The sequence below is a fragment of the Peromyscus californicus genome, unplaced genomic scaffold (genome assembly GCF_007827085.1).
Source record: "Peromyscus californicus insignis strain IS unplaced genomic scaffold, ASM782708v3 Scaffold_17__1_contigs__length_78620276, whole genome shotgun sequence".
In the NCBI taxonomy this organism is placed as follows: Eukaryota; Metazoa; Chordata; class Mammalia; order Rodentia; family Cricetidae; genus Peromyscus; species Peromyscus californicus.
This window is the reverse complement of record NW_026294469.1, coordinates 64,705,033-64,728,198: the sequence shown is the minus strand read 5'-3', so window position 1 is coordinate 64,728,198 and position 23,166 is coordinate 64,705,033. Positions and strand designations below refer to the sequence as shown.

The 23,166-nt window shown below is 48.8% G+C and overlaps 2 protein-coding genes across 3 annotated transcripts in view; one reads left to right on the top strand and one right to left on the bottom strand.

Annotated features, from left to right (window-relative positions):
• Zbtb7c (zinc finger and BTB domain containing 7C) overlaps window positions 1–23,166 on the bottom strand; it is a 335,995-nt gene that overhangs the window by 87,575 nt on the left and 225,254 nt on the right. The gene's annotated exons all lie outside the window — the stretch shown is intronic.
• On the top strand, window positions 17,528–23,003 carry LOC128112382 (basic proline-rich protein-like). Its single transcript, XM_052741405.1, has 2 exons — window positions 17,528–17,597; window positions 22,261–23,003. The coding sequence occupies exons 1-2, from the start codon at window positions 17,528–17,530 to the stop codon at window positions 23,001–23,003; spliced, it is 813 nt and encodes a 270-aa protein (XP_052597365.1).

The following is a 23,166-nucleotide window of genomic DNA, read 5'->3' as shown; positions in this document are numbered from 1 at the left end:
CACTTCACAGTCTGACTCAATGCCATCCCACTTGGGGTGGGCCAGCCACCATCACAGAGGTGTGGCCCAGCACCCTCTCCCCAGCCTGCCACACCACACCCTTTTTGTAAACTGCCATCTGGGAGGCTCCTAAGGGCTGACTCCTAAGGGCTCCTTCCTCAGGGAGCTCTCTGGTCACCTGGGGGAAATGGCTATTAACTCTTGAGCAGCTGGCTGTTCTCAGGAATGAGGGAGGAGCCAGGGAGGGAGTCCTTGTTGAACAGATGTGCCCTGTGTCACAAACCACAGGAGACCCTGGGATGCTTGGCCTTCCATGTCACTCTTCCACAGGCAGGCCAGAAGCCCTAGCATGTCCGGCAGCCAAGCAACAGTGACCCACAAAGAATTAGCACTGGTGCGGTGAGCTGAAGAGCGCCCCCCCCCCCGCCCCCCGAAGATGGTCCCTCTAAAATATGACTGTCATCAGGTCACTCCTGCCTGAAATCCATGTTAAATTCATGTCTTCTTGGAGTGTGTCCTGTGCAGAACCCATCCAGGCAGGCATATAGAAAGGTTCTCTCTGTAGTTCTGATAAAAGCCAGAGTGCTTGGGACACGGGTTCCCACATAGCCTGGAATGAACTGGTTAGCTTCTCCAAACACTAGCAGAAGAACCCAGAGGCGGTGTGACGGAGAGGGGCTAGAGTGGAATAAGGAATTGGGTGTTGAGGGCACGAAGTGGGCACATCATCAGAGCAAGTAGCTAGCTAGTCTCAACTGCAAGATCCAATGAGTCTATCATCATTAAAACAACATACTCCCGGAAGAAAACCAAAGAACGACAAGTTTGCCTGCATAGTCACTGGTTATATAAATAAATAACCAGGGGAATTGTGCTCCATTCTCAGACCTGGGCAGGTAAATGGGCCAAAACAAGATTCCCAATGGAGCTGGGACCCATCCAGAAATGCTTGTTGTGTGTGTACCCAAGGAGTTTGCCTCAGCAGCCGTAGAAGGGACAGTGCAATGGGGGCCACTCTCGGGCAGATATCTTGGACCGATAAAGTACCTGGTGGGGGAATGGGAAAGTGTGGGGCAAAGTGCATAAGACATCATCCTCTAAGGAACAGGGTGTGACTTCTACAGAGCGCCAAGGGACCATGGCGACTAGAAGACAGGCTTATGTGCACAGGCAGGCCAGAAGTTTATGCAGCTGTGAGAAGGAGAGTATGTGGGAGGAGAGTTGGGGAGTGAAGACTGGAGGTGGAGTCCTGGGCAAGCAGACAGCTGGCCCGGCTCAGAGGGTCCTCTTAGCGGGTCAAACAGTAGGTGGGGGGTCTATGGGGTAAAGCCAGTTCATGGATACAGCTTCAGTGCAGGGTAGGGCCTGCTTTCTGGAGAAGAGAGGGGGAGGTTTGGAGCATTTTTTTTTCCAAAGCCAGATGAAGCAAGGGTGTGCAAGGAGGGTGTGGGCAAAGGGGATACAGGAAGGCTGATGTGGGGAGGGGTAGAAGAGGGGAGGTGACTGGCCCAGCCTGTCCCAAGCAGCCCTTCCTCACAGGACTCCAGCCAGCTCTGAAAGGAGTGTCTGGGTGGTGCCAGGGCCACTGAATTTACAGCCAAGAGCCAGGAGGAGAGCTGGCCAATGTCCAGTCTACCCGCTGGGTCCCGTAGTGGACGGCCGGTGTCATGCCTCCCTCCCTCTTAATCACTGTGTGCGCCCTGCTGGGACACTCCCTTTGGAATAGCTTTGGGCAAAAAAAGGGGGGGAGTACCACCCCTTTAGCCTTACTCTGTGCCAGCTGCCTCCTGGGAACAGGAACATAAATAAAGGCAAGTCAGAGAGGGCTGGTAGGCAGAGGGGCATAGGGAGGCTCCCAAACCACCCACGGAAGGGGCTCTGGGCAGGGCAGACTCTAGACCTATGATTGCCCATTTCCTTCTAGGCTGTTCCTTCCTCCTTCAGGCTCTCCATGGTCCCCTCCCTCTTACTCACCCAGCTCTTCTGTTCTCTCCCTCCTGCCCTCCATCAGCTGGCCCCACCACCCTTGACTCCTGTCCCGTCATCCCAGGTCAGGTGAGCCAAAGCGCTGGCAAGGAGGCTGGGTTCACAGGCACGCTGATTCTTGCTGGCCCTCAAGTCATCTCTCCTCAGAATCTAGTGACGCAAGGCCTCCTTCCTACCTCAGTCACAGGCATGGCTCGGGACATGCAGACGTCCCACAATCAAATGAGCTACTGTCCTGATAGGAACCCCAGGTGGGGCCTGCTTGTCACTATGATGTGGTAACATAGACAGCGTCTATGTGTGGGCCACACAGGAGCACAGTGTCCATATGTGCGGACATAGGCGCAAGACACATACCCGAGCTGGGCCCATGGAGAAGCCACAGAGCATTTGTCAAGGGTCTACGCCCTCTTTCAGTCCTCACATCCATACCACCAGGCATTCCTATTGCCTTGCCATCATATTGATGAGGAAACTGGGGCCCCAAGAGGTCTTAGAACTTGCTCAAGGCCACACTGCATGATACATAATAAAACTGGTCACCACACCTTGGTCTTCAAGGCTCTGGTGCCCAAGGGCTGCCCTGGAGTTCAAGTCTCAGATCTGTGTCTAGGTATGTTGTTTGTTTTCTGTAGAACTGGGCTTGGCCCATGCGTGCCTCAGTTTCTCCACCTGCTGAACATGAGGGCAATGGCTCTTACTGACCCCAGAAAGTATTATTAGACAGAAGGTTGGACTTGGCTGTAGCTCTGGAGAATGCCCTTGTCACAGGGAACTGGTGTCACTCAAGCTGGGGACAAGTCAACTTTGCTGTCTCCTCCTTCGTGGCCCCTGCTTTGCCCATAGTCAATCACCCACCAGCTAGTCCATTTCCGCAGCAGATTGCGAATCTCTTCCAGCTACCGCTTTGGGTCCCTAGTGTTCCCTGCAAACCCTCACAATGACTTCTGCAGACACATTTTAGCCTCTCTCTCTGACCCATCCCTGCCTTGCTCCTTAGCCCCATGACACATGACTGTCCACAGAATCTGATCGAAACGTGAATCCAGTCCTGGTGTGTCAACAGTGAAATGTTTGTCTCACATGTATGAGGCTCCAGGTTAAATCACTAGCACTATTTAAAAGAATCAGATCATGTACAGGACACTTGCATTGCTCTCTGGACTGTGCATGAAGGCCACAAGACACTTTGAAATCCCAGCTGCCCTCTCCAAACCACTGCCCTGCTGCCCCATACTCCTGTCACAGGCAGGCAAGTCACATTCCCTTTCCTTGGCTTTCATTTCCTAACCTGAAATGCTTTCTTCCACCTCAGGTCTCACAGAAATGTCACCCCCTCAAACAGGGCTTTCCAGACCACACAGATAAACCAGGAGCTCCCCTTCCTCCCTGTGCCCTGTCCAAAGCCTTTGATCAAGCATCGTGTCACTGATACACTTTATTTTACAGGATGCTTCAGTTGATTGCATTCTTTTCCTTCAGAATGGAGGTTCCCTGAGGGCCAGGACCTGGTATCTCTCAGGCCTGGCATGTGGTCGGCACGGGACTGCTGTGTGCAACAGCTGCTGTTTGAGAGAACTCACAGCTTGGGAAGCACAGCTCTGGATCTGGTCTGGGTTTTGCCATGGGTAAGCCGTGTGCCACTGAGGATGTTCCGCACCCTCGGTGATAGCATGTGCCTCTCCAGATCCTCAGCCTCACCCTCTGTAGATGAGGGCCACAGATGTGATGCTGAGTGTGATGCTTCTAGCACAGATGTTCCACATCCAGACTTACTCATCCAGAGAGAACTAGTGCAAGGGGATGGCGAACAGGAAGTGTCCTGGCTACAGTGCTCTGGGCCTGGCTGTGGCAGGGCCTGACTTCTCTTTGTTTAGACCCTTGACTTTTTGTCCAAGACAATTTGAGGGGACTGAAGGACTGAAAAGCATTACCACATCCCCGATACAGGACTTAGCGATGGTCTGCAATGCTAGCCTGCCCCCACTGCTGACAAGTCACTCGTGCTTGGAAACTGAGCTCCTCTGGAGATAGACGCAGCATGACAATTGCCTTTCCAGTGGCCATTTGCTCCCAGTATACCAGCTTTGAGGGTTCAGACCTATGGTGGTGACAAGTGGTATACACACAGACAGAATGTGCTCACTTTAGCTTCTCAATAGTGTTCTACACCAGCTATACTTATTATTGTTCTTGTTGTTACTATTATTATTTGGTAGTGCTAGAGATCAAACCTAGGGCTCTCTGCATTCTAGACAACTGGTCTACCACCGAGTCACATCCTTGGTCCTTACTTGGGCTTTTACAATAGTCTTTGAGAACAGTCCTAAAAGGACCTGCATCCCTTTGCAGATGAAGAAATCAAGGTCCAGATTAAAAAGTGAATGGCAGAAAAAGGAGCCTTTTGACAACAAAAAGGAAAACTCCCAGTGAGATTCAGATTCAGAGTCTATTAAAAATTTATATGGCAGGGCTGGAGAGATGGCTCAGAGGTTAAGAGCACCGACTGCTCTTCCAGAGGTCCTGAGTTCAATTCCCAGCAACCGCATGGTGGCTCACAACCATCTGTAATGAGATCTGGCACCCTCTTCTGTATACATAATAAATAAATAAACATCTTTTAAAAAAAAATTTATATGGCATTTTTCCATGTTAGAGAAAACTTATGAAACTGAAGCAAGGTCACCCAAAATGAGAGAGGTGGATCTCTGTGGCAGCATGGGCAGTTGGTCTCCATTCTTCCTCTCTTAAGAAACCCCACACTGCATTTCAGTCTGCACTTGAGCTTGTTAGGTGCACAACAAGTACTTAATCAAAGTTTGAGGCAAACAGAAGCCCCAGGGGTGGGAGCAATGGGATGATTGTGTCCCTTCCCACAAAGAGCCACCCGGAGGGCCCTACCAGCCTTTCTCTTGGTAGCTTCTCAAGGTTCTGCGCTAACAAGTCAAGACTTTGACTCTGAAGTTCCGGTGGTCTCTGAGAGCATCCTGTGCCAGCCCTCTGATCCACAACCAGAGCTTACTCAAGTGTATTAAATGTCAACTTGAAATAAGAAGCCATTGCTGCTTGTCATCAAGAACAGAGAGGAAGCCATGGACAGTCTGAGCCCCACTTCCACAGTACTGCACGTGGCCACCCCGTTTATCAGAATCTGCCAGCTGTTGACGTATACTCTTTGGCCACTGTGTTTCGGTAGCAGACCCAGTCATTGCCGAGCTCCCCAGACTCCTCCATTCCTCCAAGTACCCAGCAATTATCCGGAGAAATAGATCCCTGGGGCTGGCTGGCCATTAGCTGTCCGGTCCTGTGGGAGTTGGAGGATGAGGGTGAGAGACTGTGGCCCCAAAGGGAAGGACCGAATGTCTTTGGAGACTGCCTCTCACTTCTTGTTCCTGGGCCAGCTGGTGCTTGTCTGGGGCCAGGGAGCTTCAGAGGGGAGGTGCTGATTAAGCAGAGATGCTGGAGTGTTTGCCCTTGGGGAAGTGAAGGGAAGAACCCTGTGGAGCTGGGACTAAACCACAGGGACAAGGCTAGGCCCTGAGCCTGGCTGGCTGTGTGGGTAGCAGGGAGGGAGAGCAGCGTCCTAGCCCTCTGCCCAAGGTCTGACTTCCTCTTAGATTGTATGTGGCACTCAGGGCAGCAGGAGGAAAGGGTGCCAACCAGGAGCTTGAGCTAAGCCTGGATGGGGTGGGGCTGGGCCTGTCACTACCAGAGCAGGCTGCTAGCAGAGGGGAGGAGGAGGCTAGGTCAGCTCCTGGCTAAGGTGGGGCCCTGGAAGGAAGAGGGGACATCAGCTGGGGGTGGGTGGGCTCCCCTTCTTTCTCCACCTCACTCTTCCTTCTTCTCTCTCATTCCCTCTCTCGCCTCCTCTTTCCCTTCCTTTCACGGGTATGCACTACCCTGTTCCCCCTTTCCCACCTGGACTTCGGCTTTGGCCCTACGATGACAAACAAACCTCTTCGCTGGCCGCCTCCCAGAGCTGACCTTCCAGCAGAGGGACATTAAACACGTGAGGAGTGTCTACTACGACCCCAGCAGGCCACTCTGCTCTCAGCCCCTTCCACAGCACAGAACCTTTCACCTCAGCTGATCCTCACCCTGGGACACCAGAAGAGCCGGAATTCTAACGCCTATATACAGTGAGGAAATGGGATGGAGGGTGGGGAGGTGACTTATTCAAGGTCACCCTGGGAGTAGGCCTGACTCCCTGCCCAGTGTTCCTGTTACCAGCCCTCTTCCCCCAGCAGAGGAAGCTTAACTCTGTGCTTCTTACAGACAATATATTTTTTTAAAGGGAACATTTGTACATAGAAAATTTAAAAAAAAAATGAACAAAGAACTTCAACCTAGACAAAGCTGTGAATTTGTTTAACATTAAGTGAATATTTGTTGTGTAAGACAGGCTCCCTATGGGTCCAGCTGCTCTCTGGCCTTGACCCACACTCCCTTGGGTAGACATGGTGAAATCTGACCTGTCCTCTCTGGGTCCTTTACATCTGTGAATTCCCATTGCCCAGTTAGATTACTTGGACCCTTTGGACATAAGAAATATTCCCTGGGTGTGAACAGTCTATCCTTAGCCAAATTTTAGACACGGTCCTCCAAGACTTCTGTACTAGGCCATGTCCTTAAACTCAGTCTTGGGTCTGCCTAGGCCAGTTTCAACAAAAAACCTGCAAAGTCTGAGGAGAATGCTGTCTGCCCATTCCTGATATGAAAACACTCTGGCCGCCTTCTGGAAGAGTCCTAAGTTCATTCAGCAAGAATTTGATGCTTTCTCTTAGTATTTTCTACCCACAGCCACTCCCACATACTCCCTTTGTGTCCTACGGTTCAGAGCTAAGCCCAGTGTCTCACCTGATGCAGTCTTGGCTCCACTACAGTCAAAGTAAGGACAGAGGACCTGCCCTATTGCAATAGCCCCCAATAAGGTTTTTCTTAGCTGTTTTAGCAACTGTCTGAATAACTGTTCTTTTAAAAGCTATCAACTCAGAGTTACATTCAGTTCTGGCCCCCAGATTCACATCTAGCACCCCAAGTTTCTACTTTGATGGGGTGACCAGAGAGACCCACTCCTGATCCAATACAGAGTTCTAGGAGACAGTCCTATGTGGCACATTTAGGATACATTTATCCTTAAGTTTCTGAGAATGCTCTCCCAGGCTAAGGTAGTACTCCAAACTTCTTTGGCCGAAAGGTTCTTGTTTGAAATAAATCTTTCTGGATGGAAATACCTTTGATTCTCTTCTGGTGATTTATTCCTAACTCCAGAGCAGGAACTTTCTGGCTCTTTTGTGAGGCACTGAGTCCAGGAGCTGTGCTAAGAGTCAGGGGCAGACTGCAGACCCGTTAGAGCGAGAGGCCAGGGCTTCTTGGTTTGGGAGGTATCAGTAGGGGAGCTTCTGGGTTGACCCCACCCCAGCCGGGCGACCTTACGCTCCAGGCTTACCACTACAGCACTAGCCCCACCCTCTTTTGTTGGCATAATTAGATCAGGAGACTTTTGAAGTTTAATGGCTTCTTTTGGAGGTCTTCTTCTTCCTGTTACTCCTTCAATCTCCCCTTGACTCCCCCAGCCTAGCCATACGTTCCCCTGTGAGACCCTCCTTCCTCCATCTCTGTTTACCCCACAGCCTCATTCCTCCCACTTCAGCCCCTCAACTTCTCACAGTCACTTGAACTTTAGACTCTTGACCTTCCTGACAGAACCATAGGCAACTAACTGTATATCAGGGTAAAAGACAATCTTGAAGGTCTCCTCCGTAAATATTGGTAGCATGCTCTGGCCTTCCTATTGAGTACTAAGCATATAACCTTAGTTCATTCCATCTGTCAGGAACCAACCCTAATGAATAGGAAATGGAGCGAAGTCGAGGGCCAGCTAGAGTGTGCAAGCCAAGGCGTTTACATGCTACGTTTGCACGCCTTACAGTTGAGACTTAAAAAGCACAACTATAGTGTCAGTTTGTGTCTGTTTCCGTATTCAGGTGTGCACATCATATATATGTGGTACCCTTTACCTCCAGGTGGTACTATCAAATTTACTTATAAAACCCTCTAAGACAGCTGTATTCAAACTGACTTAGAGATAAAGTGTACTTGTTTCCTTTTGTCTGTGGGTTCACTTTCTACAGTTTTAGCTAACGACAGTCAACCTGAATCTAAAAATATCAAATGAAGAATTCCAGAAAGAAACAAGTCATTGAATTTTAAAATAAATTTTGTGTTGGGGATTATTTGAGCACAAATACTGTAACACTTGATTTGAGAGCACAAAGTAACCGGTGGGTGGGTACCATACATATATGGGATACACTGGATGGAAGGAGGATTCACATCCTCGGCATGACAATGGGAAGGCATGAGATTTCATCATGCTATACAGAATGATGTCCTGGGGATCATGGAGGTAAACAGTATCCTAACGTTACAACACATGTTGAACAACCTGTGCTGTTCACCTCAGTTCATCCCATCATGTAGGTGTTGTATTTTAATCTTCCATCATCACAGCACAATACAATGAGGTATGTGGAGACTAGAGACTGCATTTACCTGAATTTTATTTATAATTGCTCTGTTTTATTATTAGTTATTATTGTTGCTAATCTCTTACTGTGACTAATTTACAAATTAAACTTTATAAAAGCATGCAAAGATAGGAAAAATAGTATATTGGTTTGTAGGAATTCAGTGGGGGTCTTGGAACATACTATTGTGTTTATAGAAATGAAACATTCCTAAAACTCTCAAACATATGAGTTTATTCAAATGTTTTCCAAGTTCATGTAATTTAGGCAAACTTTTTGTAAATAAGACAATTTTAATATTGCTGGTTTCATAAAACTAGCAATGCATTAAGTATGATACAAACAAATATTTTGAATTTAATGTTCTTTTTGTTCTTTCATTCTCTCTCTATATATGTCCAAACATGCATGTGTTATTTAAAAAAAAAACAGCTAAGAGGGAAATAACCTAAATTAATGGACAGCTCTGTTTAACGTCTCATACAGTTTTCATGAACAACCAAAGCATAGTCACTATGAACATGTGTACTGACTGTAATCGGGATAAACATTTTATGAATAGACTTTCCAATAATAATTATGTTGTAGGTTGGTTGAAATAGTTTTCAAAATCTCCTTAGTAACCTGCTACCTTAGATCTATGCTAAATTAAATCAAGCAACAGATCTTCATTAAGGGCCTAGGTCACTTCTAAGTAAGATAAACTACTGAGGCACCCGAGCCACTAAGCTCAAGCTTACATTTCTGTGCCCTTGGGCCCTCACTTTTATACAGTACAGGAAGGCTCTATAGATTGAATCTGTCCAGAAACATATTCGCTTTTTTACCACATAGCAGTTGTGCTGTGAAACAGTATATCCCATAAAAATGTGAGATAATGTACTTATAAATTTTCTAGTTTGCTACAAAATCCTGGCATGTGATAGATGATTATCTATTTCAAATCCTGAATGAAATACTGACATTAATTTGATTTTAAAGGATATTTTCTCTCACCTTGTTAAAAAAAAAGAAAAGACATGCTAAAAGACCATTAGGAGTCAGGCTTGGTGGTTCCCGCCTGTAATCCCAGCATTTGAGAGACTGAGGCAGGAGGATGGCTATGAATTTGAGGCTAGTCTAGACTATACAGTGAGGATTAGGGCAGTCTGTGCTATATTGTCAGATCTTGTCTCAAAACAGTAACAACAATCGTTTATCTGATGAGTTAACTTGCATGAAAAATATTATCAAATACAAGAAGATATTTCATTTTTCTTGTGTGGTGTATGTGGGGGGTAAATGGCATTAGTGGAGACATTTTGGAAGCTGCATAAAGTCTTCAGATGTGTAGCCTTGTTCAGAACAACCCTTGTTGTTCGTGATGTGCCTGGGATAATGTCATCAGCCATAACTTTGAAAACTGTTTTCAACCACCACGCCATTGAAGTAACCAGACTTCCTAGCAAATGAATTCCCATCAGGTCTTTGTCCTTGACCCTCTTAACTCTGCTGTCTCATGTGGAAAACTTGTGCTTTACTGAGTCTTCTCTGAAAGGCATTGCCACGAACGGCTTCCAGAGTTCTCTGTCTTCAGCAGAAAGGGAATTTCTCAGAGCCCCAATGGAAAGAACTGTGGTAGACAGAGCCCCATGTGGTAGGTTCTCTGGGGTCCAGGCTTCTGATTGTTGTCCTTAAGTAACTGTGAGCTCTACCACTAGAGCAAATCGGGACTTCCAGACTTGTAGGACAGAGGCTACTGTATCCATAATCCCACTAACCCCAGGGAAGCAGAGCCAGGAGTGATGACGAGACTGAGCAGAGTGATGGAGGATGAGGACTGGCATTGCTCATTACGTTACCTACCGCTGCTTTGGAGGAACCCCTTCTCCTTTTGCATTGAGCTATCCAGAACCTACGGCCATTTATCTGATGAAACATCCACCTTTTCCTTGTGTCTGATCTGTCCATAATTCAGAGTGTTTTCCACTGGAGGAGGACCAGTTATGGGTGCACATTCAGTAAGAATTAGCTCTCTTTGTAACAGGACGTGATTAGAAACATTGGTGGTATATAAGACTGGCTGGACGGTCACATTTGAGGATGTGGTGTGAGATATGACCAGGGGTTCCAAGGAGCTAAGGGTGACTTCATAGAGCCAGTGCTTACAGAGCCCTCTTGGGAAAATCAACCCAGAACCTGGCTTTGTATACGCATAACAAAGGTCACTTCTGAGTAGCCCAGGAATTTTAGGCTATTTGGATATTTAAGGGTGTGTGTGTGTGTGTGTGTGTGTGTGTGTGTGTAGAGAGAGAGAGAGAGGTCTCACACACACACACACACACACACACACACACACACACACACACACACACACACACACACGAAGCTTGTCAGAGTGCAGCCTCAGAGTCCATAAGTTAACTTCCCGTTTAGCAAACTCAAAAAAACCCCAAGTTATCAGTTACCATTCTTGCTGCACCCATGTTCACAATCTGGCCAAATCAAATGAGACCAGACTTATTTAATAAACAAGAATAATCTTACACTGATGGTCTTTGTTAAAAAGTAGAGAGCAATTATGGAAGGTAATTTTGTAATTCAACAGAAACCACTAGAACACCCTTATAGTCTAGTGGCATCTGTCCTCTTCATCAGCTGTGGGGGTAAGAGGGAAGGCGTGTGTGTGTGTGTGTGTGTGTGTGTGTGTGTGTGTGTGTGTGCATGTGCGTGCATGTGTGTGCACACTCATGGGTGCAGGTGCAGGTGAGGAGGCATGGTGGATAGAAGGACCAGTAGTTGGCTGGGTGGCTGATTGCTGAACAGGACAAGGATGTTTACCTGTACTTTCTCTGTAGCATCCACACCAAGTGGAGCATGTGCTCTGGGTGGCTCCCATGTACTCAGGCAGAGACTGGACTCACCCACTATGCTGGTTAGCTGGTCAGTGAAGGATACTGCGTGTGGCTGAGCTGTCTACAGTCCCTCCATAAGGCCAGACAAATTGGAGGATGTAGTGGCTCTGCACAATGACCCTGGTTTTACTGCAAGGCCACTGGGACAGGAATCTGAATTGCAGCTAGACATTTTCTATAGTCTCGGGTTAGCCCTCTAGGATAGATAGAAGGACAGAGCAGAACAGCCACTACAAGATCAAAACAGTGTACTTGGCTTCCTGAAAAAACCACATGAAAGAAAAGACTGATTGTTCACCCCCAGAGACGGGAAAATGATCTCAACAGCTGTGTGACTGTGCTTGGAGCTCTGCATAAGTTATTATTATTTTTTGTAGTCAACAACAACCCCATAAAGTCAGTATATTATTTTCTTTTTTTACAGAAAGACGACTTTGAGCCAGGATCTGAACTCAGCCCACATTTACCAACTCAGAAATCAGCCACAATCACGGGGAACTGGCTATTTTGGGGCTCTTAATGCAATAGGAGAAACCAACACAAAGTAGAAGGCGGGCTCTGTTAATCACAGCAGAAGGAGAACATGAGTCAAGGCCCTTGCTTGAGGCTGTGGATGCTGTTTGGGGGCGTCTGCTAACAGAGAAGCAACAGCTTTCTGTCCAGCAGGTTTGCGGAGACATGCGTTTAAACGGTGAGGACACTGCGAAGTTCTCGATAGGCCGAGTCTCACCGAGCAGAGAACAGTGCAGTAAGTGGCCATGCCGTGCAGCAGCAGAGGCAGCAGCATCTCTTGGAGCCATAGCCAATTCTTCTGGACACGTGGGTAGGATGTAGATTCCTGGGGCCCACATGGGCCCACAGGATTGGAATTTGAACCCCAAATCTGTATTCTCATATGTTTCCCAGGGGGTGTGGATGAAACAGTGTTGGAGGGTAATTGAATTTGGCTGAACTGTACCTAGGCAATGCCACAGTTGGGATGGTAACTGGGGACTTCATGGGCCAGGGAGTTCACTAGTTCTACTTCTCCAATCTCCCACCAGGCTGGAGGAAAGTATCAGGGCTGACCATCAGTCTGGGTCCCAGCCACTCTTTCGGCTCCTGCTTTGAACACAACCTCCTGTGCTGGCAGCTTACAGCTCCTTGCTCCTCCTGGCATGTATGCTCTGAGGGCAGGGCCCTCTGCTCTGCCCATCTTTCACACCCCTTCCCCTGGTCAGACAGGGGGAGGTTATGCCCATCTGCACTGTGAATTGGATACAAATAATGGTTGTGGGTAGTGTTCCTGAGAGTGGAGAAGCAGTGGGACAAAGATGAGGTGACAGCCAAGAGGGACAAAGGTCAGCCACCCCACCAGCTTGATCAGAACCATTTGTGCATACACGGGACAATGTATGGAAGGATGGGTGGAACCAGGTGACTTACCCATGCCAGACTGTGGAGTCTAACTACTGGGGAAAGGTAAGAACAAATATATTCCTAAATAACCATGATTGGGACGTGGCTATTTATGATGGGCCTTGACTCTGGTTTATCAGGTGCCTTGCCAGTGTGCCACGGCAGGCTGCAAGGGCTCCTTCAAACCTAACCAATCAGTGGAACTGAGTATGGAGCATGTTCCTTTTTCTGGAGGAAACAGTTCATGTCATACATTAGATTTTAAGTTTATCAACTCCTAAAAGTTCAAAAAGATCATTCTGGTGAAAGGATGGAAGTCAGCTAGAAGTATAACTATTACGTGAGTTATATAGGTATTGCCCATGTCAGAAAGAGAGGGAATAACTACAAGAGGTCTTCCTCAGATAGACGATGGGCCAGATAGACTGAACGTTTTCGATGAGAGCAAGATGAACGTTAATATGAACAAGATGTCATATTAATAAGACAAACAAACCTACTCATGACATACAGGGGCAGCAAGGAATCACCATGGGTGCCACCCACATGCTCTACTTTTCCGCTGCATGAGTAGATGACATGGAAGTGGGGAAGATTCAGGCCCCTGTTGCAGAGATGTCCAGAGTCACTGCCCTCCAAGGACGATGGGAGGCAAAGATAAAGCCTCCTTGCAGTGACGAAGTCACTTTGTGGGAAAATGGGATTTGGTTTCACAACTTTTCCAGAACTGTCTCTTGTGTAAGATGGGACGCATTTGACAAGAATCCCTTACGGAGCGGTCGGACACCATGCGAATCGCCTTACAAGCATTATCTTGTTTATTCTTACTGGAGCCTGGGCCGGTTGAGCAGTCCTAGAGCTTCTGTTTTACAAGGGAGGAAATGGAGGCCCAGAGGTGTTGAGTCATTTGCCCCAAAGCAAACAGCAGGAAGTGAAACAGTTGTACTGGGAGCTTGTTGGATTGGTCCCCAGCAAAGTTGGTACTTGGACGCCCTATGATAGAGGAGATATCTTGTGGTCTAAATCAGCTCCATCTCTGTCTTCCATAGCAGGGCTGGATTCTGAATGTCTTAGGCCTATGGCTCCATTTGCCTTGACAAAGACCGTGCTGTGCATGCACTTAAAACTACTCTGCCTGGTACTTCATACAAGTATGCCAATACTTCTGATTTGTTGGACATCTAGATGAGTCATTTTCTTAATGCCACCCGTTTAGCAAGTTTCTGAGGTTATCATTTCACTGATGGGGTAAAGAGGTAAAAGGAGGCCCAGAGAACCTACCTGAAGTCAGCTAGCAAAGGGGTGTAGCTTGACTGTACCCACCTTCCTTCTGCTTTCTGGCCTCTTAGTGAGCAAAGGACCTAGAGATGCAAGGGTTAGCTTCCTTGCTGGATTTGCTTCAGATGACAGGGCGTGGAAAAGCTCCCTGCCATAGCAAAGGGAAAGGAAGGACAGGGAGGGAGGGCAGGGAGTCAGGAAAGAGGCAGAGGAAGGGAAGGGAAACTTGGATGAGTACGGGATACGTGTCGGGAGTCATTAAAATATTGAGGGATGACCTAAATACATAGCTGCAGTCTCCAAACCTTTCCTAAAAGTGGCACTGGCCACAGAGCTGGGGCTCAGTGAGTCACTCACTGCAGAATACACACAGGTGTGCACTCTATCTTCTGGACTACAGTGTGAGGTCAGAGCCCCCTGCTGCGTTATATGCTCCTACAGAGACAAGTATGATCCTTCAGCTAAAATCAGTGGCTCTTAAACTTCTTCTCTTTCAAAGAATTTGACCTTGACTTTTGAAGCCCTAGGGTCTACAAATCATGAAGTATAGCAGGCAGTAGGAACAGCACCCAGAGAACAGAATCAGCAGATATGAGTGGATAGGGCAGCCTGTATAGGTCTTGCAAAATCTAGAAGCCAAGCTGGACCCAGAATCTGAGAGGTCCTCAGTATTAGAGCATGCAGCCAGTGCTCCAAGAAGTCAGGCAGGGGTCAGAGCTGGCATGATTCCAGGTGTGTGACCTGGGTCCCGAGTCCATCTGAATAGGTACAGTGAAGTAGTTTGGGTCTGGATCCAAGTCCAAGTGAGGTAAGAGTAGCCCCTTCCTTCCAAATGACCTAGTGACCTTTGGGGACCCAGGTAAGGAAGTTCATGGGTGGAGGTACTGAGCTATGGACTCATGCTAAGGGGGCAGGATGGGGTTGGGGTGTGGCCTGGGAGAGTAGTTATAGTCCTGACTGTGACCCAGAAGTCAGGCTGACCCCACACCAGCCTTTCTGCCATAATAATTTCCCTGTTGGTTCTTAGAGGCTCACTCCACAGTCCTCCCATGGCTGTGGTTTCCTTTCACTTTTGAAATGAAAACTGCTTCTTTTTTTTTTTTTGGTTTTTCGAGACAGGGTTTCTCTGTGTAGCTTTGCGCCTTTCCTGGGACTCACTTGGTAGCCCAGGCTGGCCTCGAACTCACAGAGATCCGCCTGGCTCTGCCTCCCGAGTGCTGGGATTAAAGGCGTGCGCCACCACCGCCCGGCTGAAAACTGCTTCTTAATCTTGAAAGAAACCTTGTGTGTTTCTTATCTTGTTTTTTTTTTCTTTTCTTTCAATTACTACTCTATGGTGGCCATTTACCCATGATGCTCTTCCCTCATCATCTATCCCTGTGTTTTCCATTACCATCTTACCTGCAGGTGCCTTGGGCAGCTTAAACCAGTGGTCCTCTGAGCTATCCTGTTAGACATTCAAGTCCTGCTCTCTTCAGGAGAATTGCTTAGCGGATCTGAAGAAGTTTGCATAATAGAAAACCCATGAAACCTTACACCTTTACTCTATAGCAGCCCTTACCAGCGCAGCCTCTTAGGGTTCCCAAATGAGGCCAGAGCTGATACCAAATGGCTTTTCCTCAGCAGGCATCTACCTCCACTCCCATTTTCCACTTGGTGCCATGAAGACTCAGAAATCCAGAAGCTAAGTTTGTTAGGATTGTGCATAAGATAGAAGCACCTAGCTCCGCACTTGACATCCTAGTCAATGGGCCCCAGGAGACTGTGTGTTAAGACTTGTGTTCCGCGGCCTCTTCCAGAGCTTCAAAATTATTTGATTCTCCTTCAGGTTCTTGGCAAGCCAGAGGACTAAGTTTCCCTGGACTGCATATATTCTTTACTGGATTACATGGGACTTTATTTCAATGAAATTTTAAGTTAGTGCTTTCTTGTCACTAGGATATTTGCATGGCGTGGACAACTCAGACTTCCCTGGTCAAGCTGATAGTCACAAGCTTAGTACAAACTGTAGCCCAGATAAACAAGTTTTTGTTTGTTTTGTTCTTTTGAAACAAGGTCTCATGCAGTCCAGGCTATGTAGCCTTGAACTTGCTCCATAGCCAAGACTGGCCTTGAGTTGTTGATATTGTCCCTGTCTCTAGAGTGCTGCAGTTAGAGGTGTGTGCTACCATGCCCTGCAAAATCAGATTTTTAGATCACCCTTTTCCATCCAGCTCTGTGATCCTAATGAGGTGGGGGATAATAGCATGCTTGGGCTGTCACAGCCACTGGGCTCATGGGAGACCCTGTATCCCCTCACTTTACTCCTAAGGAAGTGGGGTGTGGCAAGGTTACAAAAGACACCTGTGTCTAATCAGTCTCCTCTGTAGAGATCTATGAAATGATGCACAGCAGCCTGGGAGGGGTGTGTGCACTTATGCCCCCACCTTCATCTGAAAGTGACTGGGACTGGAACCCAAATATGACTGCAGTTTAAGGGAGACATCAGAACTCAGGAAGCAAATGAGGTAAGGGAAAGTGGATCAGATGGAGCTAGGCTTGAGGTGAGCATGAAGAACACGCACAAGTCCTCGATGTCTACAGACTGAGTCCTGAGGAGGAGGCTGTGTTAGCCTATGGGGCTCTACCTCCTTAGTCTCTAGGACTTGCCTCTCACTCACCATGTGCCAGTCTGTCAAAAGGGCAAATCTCTGTGCAGATCAAATTACATTTGAAAGGTAAAGTATGAAACGTATAGAAGGGTTGCTTATCCTGTTACTTTCTTGTCTCCTTAAAAATGCCTCCTACACTGCTCAGGTCCATGGGATGCTTTGACTGAAGCTGTCATCACTGGTCAAAAACCCAAAGATGTCACACAAACATGGGGACTATCCGAAACATGAATGAACTTTACTGAGTTCAAATTACACCCATCTCTCATATGTGTGTGTGTGGGGTGGGCATATACCATGGTTCTGTGTGCCCCTCTCCTGGCTTCAACTGGGAGATGTTAAGGCACCTAGAAGGGAGCAAGAAGGGACATCAGATCGCAGTGTAAGGTCTAGGTCTCTTTAGGACTCTCTATCATCTGCAGCAGGAATGAGGTGGGATAACAGGAAGAAAGAGTATTGGGGAAGAAAACCTCACACCTTTAGGGGACTCTCCTGCTGCAAGATGGCAGGCAAAGGACCGAACTGTCACTCAAGAGACTTGGGGTTAGATAACTCACTTTCAGAATGAAGATCAAGATGTTAGCTGAAAGTCAACTGGAGATCCAGGGCAGTCAGGTGTAATTTCAAACGGTGTGAGTGGGGCAAAGAACTGTGGCCAAGCAAAACATGGAGGGCTTCCCCGGTGTGAGGAGAGCTTTTTAATAAGCAGAAGTGTTCATTAGTAACAAAATGTTTCACATAAACATCATATCAATAACACATCTCCAATACGTTCGGTTTTGGTTCGACCATGGGGAAAAGGGGTTCCCTCTATCGAGATGAGCCAGCAGTGGGGTGGACCTATCCAAGCCAGGAGCTAAGTAAGACAAGACCCGGTCCTCCTGTCTGACGCCCTCCATGTTTCCCAAAGTGACTATCCTGGGGGTTGACAGACGGTGACTTAGCATCCTGGTGTTACAGAGGTGGAGACTGAACCTGGGGTTGGTGAACTGAGCTGCCAAGTGACAAGGGTTTGGCTGTTCCCAAAACTGCCCAACTCTGGAGTGAGACTCTGCCTAGCTCTGTCAACTCTCACTATGTGGCCGGTGGCAAGTTCTTTAGTCCCTCTACCTCTTTTCCTCATCTTTAACAGCCGCTGGCTAAATCACACAAGCCAGGATGTGGAAAGTATCAAGAATAGCCCTTTGACATACACATAGTGCTACCTCAGAGTGCCAAATGCAGAAACTCCCAGCCCCTACACCAAAGGGGGCCAATGGCAAGGTCCCAAATATATACCCCATGCTGCAGGAGAATCCCAGTCAATACTGGTCAAGGCAGTCAGTGCAGGGCGGAGAGGGGCTAGAGGCCAAGGGATGTAGGGAGCAGGAACCTGGAAATTTTCCCTAGTGTCCTGGAACAGTCTCTGTGTCCTCTCTTAGAACGTTGCCAAGGAGGAACACACAGGCTGGCTAAGCCCATGCCAAACAGGAACAAAAAGGTATCTGGGCCAGACAAGCTGATACATTAAATATGCCCAGGTTAACACTGGGCAAACGCTGACTCCCAGCAGGGTCCCTTCTCTTCCTCCTACTCCTTCTTACTGCTCTTGGTGGATTTGTTTTAGTTCCTGCCAAGAGTCCCATCAGAAATGACCACTGGTTTCTTTGCCTTTGGGGAAGGCTGCAAAGGAATCAGACAAACAATCTCTGGCTAGCTTTCTCATTATTTTGGCTTTAACAGGCCACTGGATGACCCTAGGACTTCAGTGGTTTCTGAAGTCCTGGACCTAAACCTTAGGAGCAGGGTGTCAATTGTGGGGCAAAAAAAAAAAAAAAAACCTGCTCCTAGCCTTAGCCTTGCTTCTATGGGTGCACGTCCCTGGGAAAGGGCTTTTCCTGGTCCTCACAATCTCCTGGGTCTGGAGGGCTGAGAGAGGCAGATGGACTTGAAATTTTTTGGCTCTCTCACCCGTTAGTTTGCTGGAAATCCTCAGAGGTTAGGCAGCAAACCAGGGGCATTCTCTATGGCTGTGGCCATGGACAGGGCAAAGCGGGTATGTTACATGGCCGAACCTATGCTTTCTCAAAGTCTGGAACTCCTTGGTTAAGATTGCCACCATGCACACATTAAGCTCAAATAACCAGGATCTTTAGCTGGATCGCATGCCTCATCAGTCAAGTCCAGGCTGTTCATTTCTGGGCAGAGTTATTAATTATTGCCGTTGAGCCTGACTTCTCCTGGCCCCTGGCTTCTTTTTTTGCAAGACTTTCTCAATTTTTATTACTGACTTGGCAGGACACTGGGGTGTTCATTCATTCAATGAATGCAGAGAGCGTCTTGGCGACTCTGGCTCTGCCTCGGTGGGCTCAGAGGGGAGCAGGTTGCAAAAAAAGGAAGACAATAAGAAAAGGAGAATATCGCGCACGGTCTTCTCCATGTTACTGCCCTGTCCATCCATCGGAGGCTTCTGAAAACACCTATATTAATGATGGTTTGGGGCCGACATGTAGCTTCCGGAAAGCAGGCAGACTAGGGTTTAGCAGGAAGCTGGGAGGAGGTTCACAAGGCGTCCTCTATAGTGCGAGCTCTTCAGGGGTTAGAGAGATGAGGACTCAGCCAAAGCCTCCACTCCCTTCTTTCTCAGCCCTACATCTGCTTCCAATCAGCCAATTAGAAAGCGGTGTGGGGTTTCAGATCAGCAACCTTTCTCCCTGGAGTAAACCTCTCGTATACTGTACCCTCAAGCTACAGTCCCCGACCCACCTCCACCCCTTTCTCTCTCTGTCAGGTCTCCCAAGCTGGCCATGAAGTTGCTATATAACTGAGGACGATCTTGAATTTCTTATCTCTTCACCCCCATCTTCCGACTGCTGGGATTACAGGCGTGCACCAGCATGCCAGGTTTATGGGGTCCTGAGGTTCAAACTTGGGGCTTCGTGCATGCTCAGAAGGTACTCTACCAAGCGAACTACACCCCAGCCTCATCCTGAGGTTCTATTGGGTGCTTCATTTTTATTAGGCACAAACATTGTGGGGTGGGCAGGGGATAAGAGGGACCTAACCGGTCCTCAACAAGTGCAGCCTGTATCACAGTGTAGCTAATTGGCTCAGTTAGTGAGTGTTTCCTAAACGCCAGGCCCTGCATCCATCTCTCCCAAATGGATCTGAAAATTCTGGAGGAGGTAGTCATAATTTATTATTTTACCCTTTGTTTTCCTAACATATAAAATATATGCACATGCTGGGTGGTAGTGGCACACACCTTTAATCCCAGCCCTCGGGAGGCAGAGGTAGGCAGGTCTCTGTAAGTTCGAGGCCAGCCTGGTCTACAGAGCAGATGTCAGGACAGCCAGGACTGTTACACAGAGAAACCCTGTCTTGAAAATCCACTATATATATGCACATATTGTAGAGTCAGACTTCTCTGGTGTAAAATCTAGAGGCCTTCCACATACCGGCCTCAGTCTCTTTGACCATAAAATGGAAAGAACAATCAATGCTACCTCCTAGATTCTTATGTAACCATCATAGGTCATGCAGCCCAGGGCTGGACAGATACAGGATGTCCAGTGAATGTTTACAAATAAAAGACTTATGAATTTGAAGAGAGACAAATTACTTTCGATCAAAATCTCTCTTCTTAAGCAAGTTACCCATGTGCCTTCCTCCTGCTCCAAATCACAAGAGCATTGGTAATTTATTCATCTGAACTCTATGGTCAAGGACAATACAAAGACAGATGTCACAAGCTCAGTGACCTTGGGGTCCAGATGACTGGTGTCTGAGTCTGTGATCTTTTCCCATCAACAGACGTATTAGACTCACTCACTTCAGCCTCATTCCTCTCTAAATACTTTATTGAAATGCACAACAGTGGCCTGAGTGACTGGCAGCTCTCCTGCTGTACTTTTCCTGGATGCTGCCCCTTCCCACGTGTGGACCCCAGCAGTGCCCACTAACAGCTACAGTAGAACCCACAGGCATGTGGGACAGCAGGTCCCTAGAGCAGTCCAGAGATGACAGCCAGGGCCTCTAATCCCCAAAAGTTCAGCTCTCTGGAGCCACGGTCCCCCAGTACAATGCCTGACAGGCCTGCAGGATGACAAGTGCCCCTACAGGAGCAGACATGTCCCAGTCTTGTGCAACCTGTTCAGATATTGGTTGAGCATAATGAATGGAAAAGTCACCATGTTAACCGCTCCAATCTGAAGTTGCCAATTTGGCTCACACTTAGACTCCCCTTCCATCTACACTGTCCTCAGCACAATGACTGGGTCTGAAGGGAAGGAAGGTGACGCCAGGCTCTGCTAACAGTCACCACTGGCTGGTTGCCCTGGAGAAACATTTTGTTGCCACTGTGGATGAGAAGGGGCTAGGATTCCAAGTGCCTCTGGGCAGCCCAGGGTCTTCTCACTTCTTCCCAAAGTAATAGTAAGCCAACCGTCTTGTTGAGAGCTAGTATGGTTACCTCATCAGCGTTCCCTGAGCATGAGCTTTGTCATGCTATCCCCCTAGCATGGAGATGCCCTACAAGTAAAGCAAGAGTAAAGAGGCACAGTAGGGCAGCAGCTAGGAAGCTGAATAGGGTTCCAACTCTGTCACTAGCAAGCAGTGTGACCACAGGTCACCTTCCTCTGAGATTCAAGTGCTCCACTTACAAAACCATGGGCTTGGCTGCTGACACCTGTGGTCCAGCTCTGTTCAAGATCCTGATTATTTAATCTGTTGAATAACATCTGATGTGGTGTAGGTGTAGAGATAGTGACCATCTTGCTCAAGAAACTCCAAGCACGCAGAAAGCAAGTGATGTGTGCACCAAGGTCCCCCAGGTCACAGGGGAGTCTGATGTCTGGAAATGCAGCTTTGTGATGAATGAGACGTTGAGCTAGCCATATAGAGAGACATAGGGACAGCAGGGAGTTTATACGGTGGCTTTCTTCGTGGGACAGAAAGCATCCATGAAAGGTTTCCCTTGGCTCAAATAACTAACTGCTCCCCACTCTCCAATCTAGGTTCCTACTCGGGGATTCCACCATTTAAGAGAGATAACATTGGGGTTGAATCATCTCTGATTTGAAGGCTCTGTATGACCAAGGTGGACAGCCAGGGAAGGATGCTGGTCCCACCAGGCTCAGATAGGAAGCCTCTGTGCCGGCCAGACGGAGCCTAAGAGTCTCATGCTGGAAGAGAGGTAGTGGCCCCGAGGAGGCCGCAAGAAAGAAGGACCTCTCAGGATGAATTCAAGTTAGAAAACCTTGAATTAAGTTCCAGAGGACCCAGGGAGCTGGGCAGGGGAAGAAAATCAAGGGGTGTGCCAGGAGAGGGCAAACTGGGAGTGGAGGGCACAGTGTTTGCCTTTGGCTAACCGAGTTCATCCAGTAGAGGATGTAACCCCGCGAGGGAAGGAAGACAGGGTGGAGCCAGCAAGGGGGAAACTGTACACCCAACTGGGCGGACTCACGGAAGAGGCTTCAGGCCGGAAGAGTAGAGAGTGCGGGGCAGCACCCCTCCCCTGCCCCTTCAGCTACCCTGCCTGTCCAGACCAGCCCGCCGCCCTCTCTCAGCCAGGCCCTTTGGCTGAAACCCTGAGAAAGCAGAACGGGGAACACGATGTGAAGACAGCTGCCACCAACCCTGGCACCGAGCACGTGTTCTCAGGCCCTTCCCCAAGGCCGCCTCCTCTGGCCCCGCCCTTTTCCCCACCCTCAGCCGTGACCTCGCCCCCTCTCCGCCACGCCACGCCCCCACCCAGCTCCAACAGCTCTTCCGTCTCCTGGACCCGCCCACCCCCCCGTGCCACACCTCCTCTGGCCTGCCCCGCCCCTTCCGTCTCCAGGATCTGCCCACCTCCTCCGACCTGCCCCACCCCCTGGCCGGCGCTGCCCTCTCCCCGGTGCCCAGCGTGCGCTTCCGGGCCCTCCCGGCGCTCCCCGACGCCCGGACCCTCCCGCCGATCCCGCCAGCCTCCGGCCTCTCCTCCGCAGCCCCACCACGCCCTCGACCTCTCTCACCCGCCACCTCCCTGGGGGACCGGGGCTCGGCGCCTCTCCTGCCGGCTGTCTGGGCAGGAGAGGCCAGCGCTGCCCCGGAGCACGGGACCTGCGTTGACCCGGGAGAACCGAGGACGCGGGCCCCGGATCTGTCCAGCCCCGGACAGGCTCCGGCCCGCAGACCGCCAGCCAGGCTGCTGCTATCATTGGGTGACCCCCCACCCCCCCAAGACCCAGACGCCGCCGCCTGGCAGCGCCTCTCTACTTTGGGCACAGAGGCGAAGAGCGTTGTGACTACAGAGAGTCTGGCGAGGCTGAAGTCCAGCTCAGTTATTTTCAGAGTGACGTGGGCATGTGGTTGCTTCTCTCAGCCTCAGTTGTTGCGTCTGTGAAATGGGGATAATCATGCCTTCAGGGATTTTGTGAGTTCACTAGTAACAGTCACCGTGACCGCTTT